General features: G+C 43.2%; 1 protein-coding gene across 1 annotated transcript; it reads right to left on the reverse strand.

Annotated features, from left to right (window-relative positions):
- Positions 1-1,824: 1,824 nt before the first annotated feature.
- On the reverse strand, positions 1,825-3,315 carry LOC124985566 (sperm motility kinase 2B-like). Its single transcript, XM_047554298.1, has one exon. The coding sequence runs from the start codon at positions 3,313-3,315 to the stop codon at positions 1,825-1,827; it is 1,491 nt and encodes a 496-aa protein (XP_047410254.1).
- Positions 3,316-10,681: the final 7,366 nt, after the last annotated feature.

Below are 10,681 nucleotides of genomic sequence, written 5' to 3' on the forward strand. Positions count from 1 at the left end.
ATTAAGAGAGCCTGAGTGATAGTAAGAGCTACTGCTGATTGCTGTGGAACAGTCCTTAAACATGGTTAAGGAGTCTGTAGGCTCGCCTCACCTGAACTAGAATAGAACACGTTTGTTTCTGATGTTGTGTCAGGTTTTCTCTTTCTGGGTAGTCTTGGTTGTCGACAAGAAGGCAGAGTACTTGGTGTAATGCTGACTTACAATCCAAGGCTGCACTTTCCTCTTTGGCTAACAAAAACCTAGTTAAGTCCTGAATTTTCTTACTAGGGCTGTAGGGAGGTTGTTCTTTATGGAAAGGACAATCCATGCCATAGATGTGACATGCAAGCACTTTAACAGTCCCGAAAGTATTTCTTAAAGCATATATCTAAAAAATTAAAAATTATCCCATATTAGTAAGCCCCTTTTTTAAGGAAGAAAACCCACTCAATCCCTGTGACACCATAGTGTTGTCAGACAAGTCTTAGCATTTTTCTTCAGAACCCTGGAAAGTCCCATAAAAAGACTGCACTAGCATGTTTACTTCTGTCCTACATAGAGCTGGAAAATGAAGGTGTATTTCTTTAATTTCATTCGAGAAATTGAGTGATAACATGAATGGATGCTAAATCACCATTGTCCTAATTACCCAATTGCATTTGGTAAGGATCATTTTTCATGAATGTTGTGCTGATTATAAAACAAAATAAACTGATAAACAGTCCTGGATGGTAAAACTTCCTATTTGGAAGAGATCATCAGCTATCACCTGGAAGGCGGTGGCTCTAACTGTCAAAAGCACCACAACCCACCCGCCAAAAGAAACCCCCACATTGTCATGTTTTACTTGTTCAGTATTGTGGGGGGGAGGGTTTGTCATTCATCCCTATTTCCTAAGCTTCAGTCAGAGAACCTGCAGGTGCCAGGCCTGTGGAGATGTCAGAGGGTTAGTGTCCAAAGCCATCCTCTTTGACCACCCTGATCATTTATTTTCTCTTCTGCCCACTTGGATTGACAAAACTGTATTCATAGAAGCCAAAGGTGAGAGCAAGTCCACATTGGTGCATTTTGTCTTCATGTAAAATGGCATCCATCAGGTGGATTGACATGTGCACTCCTGAAATCCCGTTTACTCCCTTTTCCAATAGCATTAGCAACAGTCATGAGATGTGATTTGGAGAAGGAGGCCCCCAGCCTCGGCTGCAGGCATGCCTGGCCCTGCCCACTGACCCACCTCTTCCCTCCCTATACACAGCACCATGGCAATGATGCCACAGAACACCCTGAGGCCTCCTGTGCCTTCTCATGTGGGATTTCTCCCACACTTGCCTCCCACATGCCCATAACCTCAGGGGGGATTCCTCATGTTCACCAGCTAAGAGTCCTGTCTACACTGGCTCAAGGAGAGTGACTCTATCTGCCACAGGTCAAGGGGAGAGGGTCTGTCTATACCAGATCAAAGCAAGGGACTGTTCTACACTGGCTCAAGACGAGTGAGTCCCCAGGTACTCTCAGGCTGGGGGAGTCTACCTACACTGGTGACATAGCGTTCCAGGACTCAGAGATGTGGGTAGCACTCAACCTGAGGCACCTTCATTCCTTGAATTAACCCTTTTGTTTTTTTATTGTAACCCTTGGAACAGAAATGTTATGATACAATATATCTGAAACAAATTTATTAAAAACATCACAAAAGGATGGGAGAAGGAGAGAGAGGGGCTGGGCAGGTGAAGTGTCCCTGGCAGAAGAGTCTCTGGTGTCTTTGGCAGGTGGGGGCAGAGGGGGACTCACGCTGGGCGCTGGTTCTGTGGGGCTCAGCTCTCCACTTGCTTGTGGCCACGTTGTCTATGGGTCCTGAGCGTCTCTTCTCTCTGCCATTGGAACAACCGCATTGGAGGCACGTGGCACGCAGCAGCAGAGTTTTCGGACACAGGTGGCGATCCTCCCAGTCCAGCGCTTCCTGTTGCCTGCAGATGAATCTTGGGAGGAGTTTCTGTGGCCTCTTCCGAGCAGCCTCAGTAGCATCCTCCAGCGTTTGGGCAAGTAGGACACAGAGTCAGAGTGGGCAGCTGTGCTGGGAGAGGGGTCCTTTGTAGGCAGGACGCAGAGAGGAATAGCGGGCAGGCTGGCCCTTCTGGTGGCCTCCTGCATGGGTTGTTTGTCCTCCTCGGGCAGCTGAGGGTCACAGGGTGAGGGGCAGTGGTGAGGAGCAGGCTCACTCTTGCTCCTCCTTGGGAGGCCAGGGAAAGAGGAAAGATGGGTGACCCGTGGGTGAGGCACAAACCTGGGAGGCACAGGCTTCCTCGGGAGCACGCACCCTACCCCCTGCCTTTTCTGGTGCTGGACAATCAAGTAGGTGGCCATGGGTGCATCAAACTTTCTCTGGAGCAACGATAACCAGGTCTGGTATGGATCCAAACCCATGTCCAGCAGGAGCGTCATGATTTCGGGGTCTGGGTGTTTGGGGACTACCTCCCTCCACGGAGGGGGTGAGTCATCCCCATTCTGCTTCAGCCACGGGTGCTGGGAGATTTGCTTGGCCGTGGGTCGCTTCTTGGGCTGCACCGTCAGCATGCGGTGGATGAGCCTTCGGGCTTTGACGGGCACAGACAGAGGGACATCGTACCTCGCCAGGACGATGAGCTTGAGTATCTTCTTGGAGCTGGGTGCCATAAACGGGAGGGTATGTGTCAACATGAAGTAGAGGATGACCCCCAGGCTCCAGACGTCCACTGGGGGGCCCTCGTACTCTTCCTGCAGGATGGTTTCGGGGGCCAGGTATGGGACAGTCCCCCAGAACCTCCTGACCTTCTGGCCGGCCCGGAACCTGGTGGCGGCGCCAAAGTCGATGAGCTTGATGCGGCCTCTGGCGTCCAGCAGGATGTTCTCTGGCTTCAGGTCCCGGTGCACGATGCCCCTGGCGTGGCAGTAGCCCACGGCACACACTACCTGCCTGAAGACCCTGCGGGCCTCCTCCTCCTGCATGCCGCATGCCACGTGCATCAGCAGCTGTCCCCCACCTGCGTGCTCCATCACCATGTAGATGTGCTTCTCGGTGCCAATGACCTGAAAGAGCTGGGCCACACCCGGGTGCTCCAGGCTCATCAGCACGCTGGGCTCGGAGAGGACCTGGATGTTCTCTGGCACCAGTTCTAGGACTTTCACTGCCACCTCTGCCCCCGTGGGGCGATGGCGGGCCAGGGCCACCTGGCCATAGGAGCCATGCCCAATGGCCCTCACGAACTCGTAGTGGTCCGTGAAGGCGCACTCACGCCAGGTGCTGGGCCCCGGCCGTGAGGTTGACCTACTCTCACTCTCACTACTCTGGCTAAACATCCTAAGCAGGAACACCACCTAAGGATGCTAGCTTAAAAAAAAATAACAAGCCAAAACAACAAACCCAAATCAAAAACCAAAACAAGACAAAACAACAAACCCAAATCAAAGAACCAATGTCCCAAGACCACAGTCACCAACCACCAACCGCCAACCACCAAACGCACTAACTAGCTGGGAGTCCGACAGGTCACCACCAAGAGCTTCCTGTACTTGTGGACAAAAGGCCAGCTGCAGCCCACCCTCTTATATACCTGTCCTTTCAAACTGCCTCACAATGGCTCCTTGTGAGGTCAGAGCAAGAATTGGCAGAGTCTTGCCTGGCCAGAACTCCCAGTGGTCAGCTCCCTTTTGGGCCTCCAGAAGATTTTTCATCACCAGAATAAGCAACAATTAAAAAGGACTGCAGATATTGTTTTTTTTTTTTTTTTCCTTCTGTGTGTTATTGAGACTCTTTACAAATTAAACTGTGTCCGGTACTCCAAAGGACTTGCCATTTCACATAAAATATTTCTAATAATTCTGGTCTTTGGAACATCCTATCATATCTATGCTCAAGGTATTCAACCGGTTTTTCTTCCAAAAGAAAGTGATAGCCCCTCACTCCCACTGTGGTAGTCTAATCAAATGCCTTGTTCCCTAAGATACTGTAGAGCAGAGTCTCAACACCTATGGGGTCAAGAGGGAGGAAGGCTTCACTGTAATTTCCACGCAGTCCTCTCAGGGATGTCTCATTATAAGCTCTGGATTTCCAAAAAGAATGGCTTGTTACATTCAGACTGATAAGGGACAAAATGTGGAAACCAAGGATCCCAGAACTGGTCAAAGTGTCCTCCCCAAAGGGAGAAGAAATGAAGGCATTCCCAGATGAATGTGTCTCTTCTTGCTGCTGTAACAAAATACCTTGGACTGGGTAATTTTTAGCAGGACTTAACTTCTCCCAGTTCAAGATCAAAGCATTTTGTTGCCCTATCCTCACATGATGCAGGGGAAGAAGGATGGAACTCAATTCCTCAAGCACTTTATATTGTGTATGGTGGGGTCAGAGGGGCATATTGGTGATTAATTGCAGGGACTCACACTTTTCGGGCAAGTACTCTAACCTTGAAGTATCTCTCCAGCCATTTATTGATCTGGGTCCTAGAATTGTGTCTACCACAGCAGAAGAATAATACTAATTCACAAACTGTCAGTATGTTCAATCAAGTCCATGCCATCTACTGTTAGGTATTTATAAATTTTTGTATTGTTTTTTGGATATTAAATGCCTCCCAAAGGCTTATGTGTTAAAGGGTTAATTTCCATCTTGCCATTATTGGGAAGTAGTACTGATTTATGAGGTTGTACCTAATTGGAGGTCTTCCTGTCATCAAGACATGCTCTTAAAAAGGACATTGGTCCCTTTATCTCTTTTCCCCTCCCACCCCTCATGAGGTTAACTGTTTGCTCTACCACGTGATCCTTCCATGATGCGCTGTACACTGCTGTCCCCAAAGCAGCGGGGTCAACTGATTTTGAACTGAAACCTCCAAACTATGAACCAAAATAACCTTTTATCTCTATAAGTTGATTATCTGGAGTGTTTGTTACAAACAGAAAGCTAATACAGGAGCAACTGGAATTTATATTTTATATTTCTTTAAGTGAATAAAAATTTAATAACAGTATTACAAAAGCCCAGATACATGTGATATGAGCTATGTGAAATAAAAATGAATCCAATGTTAATTTTAACTAACCTCTCAAATAGCAGATATTTAGGGAATAGATAGATATTTAGGGAATATAGATAGAAATTATTTCACATCTTTTGTCATCTACTCATATAAACCTGTTTTTTAAATTTTGTCAAAATTTATAAGTGGAAAAAACTAATTTTCTCTAATAGTGGTAACATCCTTTATTAATAATATGTTTTTCTCAACTTTTCTTAGTTTCATTTATTCATAAAATAATTTAGAGGACTGTATGATAAATATTTTGGAGGTCTATAAGTAATATAAAAGAAAACAACACATTTTAGTAATGAAAATGAAGGCATTTCCATTTGTAGTAATAAAACAGAAGATAGTTTATATTATAAATATTTCTAAAAAATTGAGAACTGATGATTTTCCTAGGTTCCTGTGTCAGGGGAATCACTATGAAATGTAGTATTATGTATGCTCCTGTGTTTATTAATTACTTAGTAATAGGAACTACTTCGGGTAAGCAGTACATCTTAGGTCTGCTGTTTTTTTTCTACTGAGGCAATTTTCAGAGATTGACAGGTAAGGATCATCAACTTGCAGGTCTTCCAGCAGCTGACAGAGAGAATAAGTCCTCTATTTCTGATGTAGGATCTGTGTTACGTAGTAGATCATCAGAGTAACTCAGTATATAGTTAAAGGAGTAGGTTCTTTTTATAAAATAGTATATTAGTAATATCTTTCTATATATTTTTCCTAAACAAATAACCACATACACTTTTTTTCTCTAAGCAGTCATAAACATGTCCACACATGTAGATTTTTGTTTTTTTTTAATAAAATGGGATCATTTTACATTCTGCCTTGTAGATTTTCATGTCAGAAATAATATAGATACAAATGAACACCTTTCCATTACATCTGTATTTCATTCCATTGTATCAGAAAGTTATAGGTGATTTCACGGTTCCCCTGTGGAGGTTGTCTCACATTATCTTGATTATAACCAAGATAGCATTGAACTTCCTGGTTTTTCGGCTTTTGTATATTTAATCATTTATGGGCAGTAGATTAGGGGATGCAAGGTTGCTCATGGTAAGGGAGGAACACTGCACTAGCCACAGTTTGAGATAGCCAGGATAGCAGACAATTCAGCTAATGTGGCAGAAAAATACTTCACCATGGCTAGTGGTCCAGAGCACCTTTAGGAATTACACACAAACGTAAGCAAATATAGAAGGATAATTAAGAAAGGCAAGGAACAGCTAACGTCCCACTCAGCCAGGGGCATCTCTTGACACATACATGATACACATTACCACTCTGAACATAAAATGTTATGGATGTTATGTGGCGCAACTTAAGAACAGACCGATCACCACTGAGAAGTCCAAATTTGAGAGTCTTTATTAAGCCGGCCAGCTGACTGTCTCACACAATGCCCCCAAAAAATGGCTATTGGGAGAACAGCCCTGACCACAGGGTTGTAGGAGTTCTTATACCAAAAATCACATTAATCATAAGTGTCTGTTCCTATGACTCGAAATTACACATTAACATCATGAGATCATTGACAGAGGGGGAAGTGGGTCAAAATGACCCTTACCTAGGTACAAACTAAAGAATGGTTACTAACATCCACACAATCACTGTTCACATGGTACATTGTTTAGGAGCAATAGGAATCAGAAGAGAGCAATTCTTCACTACATAAGAGTTGCCATTGTATAAAACATTTCACACTGAGTAACTGATGATGGGCACAGAAGCGGGTATCCCATGGGAGAAACTTATTTCCTACATAACATGGAGTCTCAGAGCAAAATGGAGTCTGTTTAGTCATTTCCTCTAGAGTCTGGCCTATAACATTCTCATGGAGCCAGATCTGTAAGCCCATCACAATGGACAGCGGGATTAAATGAGAAAGAACAACCTCCATGATAGTACTGAACTTTTAATCCCATCACTGCCTCCAGAAATGACCTCTCCCTGCTCTTCTTGGCACAAGTTTCAAGCTCGCTGAGGCTTGACTGTGCTGTCAGGGCTTTTCAAGACAAACCTCTGTTCTTTATAGCTGCTGTGGGGGAGCTGTGGTCCTGGGTTTCCCCAAATTAGGAAGCTCATGCAGACATTGAGGGATTCTAAGCAAGCGACTCAAAATATACATGTGTTTTCAATCTCAGTAAATACCATCAAGTTTTATTCTAAATAAATTGTACCAATTTTCATTTCCATTTCCGGTAGGGAATATTCTCTAACTTTTTAAATTTTGTTTTAAAGTACCCCAATAAGTGTCCCAGACAACTAACTTTTAAGCTAATATGACAATAAATGAAAATTATTGAATCATAATGTGGATTGCCCTTATTAATTAGAATTAATATCTTTACATTTACTTCAAATACACTGAGATTCCTAATAAAACATTTAATATATATCTGTATTCAATTATCTGTTTAACTTTAGGGACTACTTTTATACTGAGGGTATTAAATTTTTATTTAAATTCATGATATCAATAATTTTTGAAATATAGTTGATTCTTGATGATCTCACCCAACATATTTTCTCTCTCTCTCTTTTGATTTGTGCAACTTTACAATTTGAACTTGTACATAGTATTTGTTGCAAAATGGAAGATTAGAAAATGTTTAAGTGATAAAGTATTTAGGATGAAGAAGCTTATCAGGTTCCCAGAGGTCAGGAGATTAATATCCATGGGTAACTAGACCAACTATAAAATCTACTATTAAAATTAGCATTTCTAAATCATCTAGTTGAATGTCAAGGAGAGCAATTAAATTAAGTATCTTCTGCCTAAATTAAAAATACCCAATTGCTTCACCATTATGTTGATTAGCAACTCTCTTCCTGAAGAAAGTGAGGGCCTTTTAAAATTTTCAGTCCCCTCAATATTTATTATCCCACATGAGGTCTATAAATTTCAGACTATGATCTTACTTACATACTCTATTCATTCAGCAATACTTGTGAATAATGACTTTGGTCTATTTACCTGGGATAAAGCAGACAGTCTACTCTCCTGTGACATACATTCTGTGGGTGGACCTGACAAGAAAGCCTACACACAAATAAATATATACTATTACATATAGGTCTAAGTATTATGAAAATGATAAAGCAAGGGCAAGGAGGGAGAGGGAGAGGGAGTTGAAGAGAGGTATGTGCTGCTACAGTGCTGTTTGTCATGGTCAGGGTGGGGTCCCCTGCCAGGGTGATTTTTGAACTGTAGCCTGAAAGAGGTGAGTTGTGAGTCTGGGGAGAAAGGCACCTACAGGCAGAACCAGTGGAAAGTGGCATGACAGAGGCAGGGCAAGGGAATAATGTGGAGACTGGGTAGCTGCACAAATTAAGAAGTTCAGGAACACATATGGTTGGCACTCTGGATTACCTAGAACCATATCATCACAGCCAGGACTTGGGCTTGTGCTCTGAGTGCGTTAAGCAGTAGCATAATTTGACTTATTTTTAGAAGAACTGCTTTACTATTTTGTGGAGAAGATATTAGAGAGGGAAGAAGAGAGGTAAAATAAGGGAGACCACCTAGCAGACTACTGCTACAGTCCAGGTAAACAATGTCCATGGCTCACAGTAACTGAATAATTCTAATTTTTAAAATGAGAAGGCATAGATTTCAGAGATCTGTCGATCTCTGTTCTTTATAGATATTGTGTAAATGTAACAACCCTGAAAGCACAATGCATGTGTTCTACACTACCATTATTAACTATGAGATATGGATAAGTTAGTTTCTTAACCCCTCCATGGGTTTATCATAAGGATTAAATGACTGATCTATGCAAAGTGCTTACAATAGTACCTGTTGTATTTTACTTTAAATTTGTTCTTGAGATAGTTGCTATGAATTCTATCTCTGACTTTATAGGACTCCAGGTGATTGGACACCCAGGTCTATATTGTACCTTTCATGGGAATCTTTTTATCCTGGTGAACAGATTAATGCCTAAGTGTCTGACAACGACCAGGTGTCCCTCTCACAGGAAACTTGTTTATACTGGCAGATACCTTCCTGGCTGTTTATTCCTACACAGGTAACTGCTCACTAGGAGAGCCCTGACTAGGATATAAGTTAGGTTTGATCACATTGACCAGGTGAGACTTTGAGAAGCCAACTCAATAAAACACATGTCATAACAGAAACTTATAGATCCAGAGAAAAGAAAACAAAGACCTGGCAGAGTCAGTGGGGAGGAGAGAGCCATTGAGAGAGAGAGAGAGAGAGAGAGAGAGAGAGAGAGAGAGAGAGAGAAACAGAGAGAGAGAGAGAGACACAGAGAGAGAGGGAGAGAGGAACCAAATTTTTGATGGGGTACAGGAAATTACCCAAGCAATTTCCCCTGTGGGAGTACAAATTGGTGCATCTGCAGAGAGTGGGAATAAGACCTAGACTCAAGTTGTGATGGAGAGGTGGTCACTGAAGTGTGTCCAGGCAGTCAATGTGTGGTGTCAGGGCCAGTGGGCCAAGTCAAGGAGATTGGACCCAGCTGTCCCATAGACAGGTGGTCACCAGGGTGGCGCCTCAGGAGCTGGACCAACATTGCTGGACCTCCCAGCAGTGAGGAACTGGGAGGAGGTAGAGAACTGGAAATTATTACAAGGATGACCAAGTCCTACTTTTGGTTTGAAAAAGTATTGAATACAGATCTGTATTCAAAATGGATACTGAGGAGACATAAATGATAGAACTTGTTATAGTGGTTGACACATCATAAAATGCTAGGTAAACATTAATTCATTATCATGTTGAGTTCAGACAAAATTCACAACAGAAATTTTAGAGAAATCTTTACAAATTAAATGGTTATTAGTGTCTTATGTTCTTATAAAAATAATTCTTTTAACAAAATAACAACACACAAAAATCATTTCCATTAGATAAAAGTCAGTGGTTCTCAAGCAGGGATTATTTTGCCCTTTAGAAGATACTCACCAATGTTAGGAGACATTTTTAATTTTCAGATATTATGGGCAGTGGGGTGCTATGGGGATCTTGTAGAGAGAGGGCTTGAATGTTGATGAACATCACAAAATGGATAGGTAGACCTCTGCCATAAAGAATTATCTGGTCAAAAATGTCAATAGTACTATCGCGTTCCCTCTGCCCGCAGAGAGAGACACGACAAACGTCTGAAGCTTTGGAAGTTTATTATGCACAGTCCCTCTCCTACACTTCACTCCTCTACCGCTTAACTCTCGCCTGCTTCGGCTGCTCCGCTTCTCCCACTCGGCTCTCGCCCTCGCTCGCACTCTTCTTCCTCGCTTCTCCTCCCCCTCCCAGGAAGTTACCAAGCTTATATACACTTCAACCAATCAAGGGAGAGTACACGAGGTAAACGGCGAACAGCTGTAGGTATAGAATAGGCACACGAGAGAGGCATGCACTAATCACATTGTTAACTAGCTAATACTGTATGGCCAACCGCTTTTGGCTCAGCGCCAGGCGCCATCTTGACCGTGCCCAAGGCTGGGAGTTCCGGGTACCCCGACAGTCCCCCCTCCTTTATTATAAATTTAAGGCTCGGGACCATGTCTGTCTTAGGTTGAGTGGTCAGCATATGTCCTTACCCGTCATCAGAGTCTGCAGAGCATGCTGCAGCTCCTGTCTTAGGTTGGTACATAGCCACCTCCTTCATTAC

The sequence above is a fragment of the Sciurus carolinensis genome, chromosome 5 (genome assembly GCF_902686445.1).
Source record: "Sciurus carolinensis chromosome 5, mSciCar1.2, whole genome shotgun sequence".
Taxonomy (NCBI): Eukaryota; Metazoa; Chordata; class Mammalia; order Rodentia; family Sciuridae; genus Sciurus; species Sciurus carolinensis.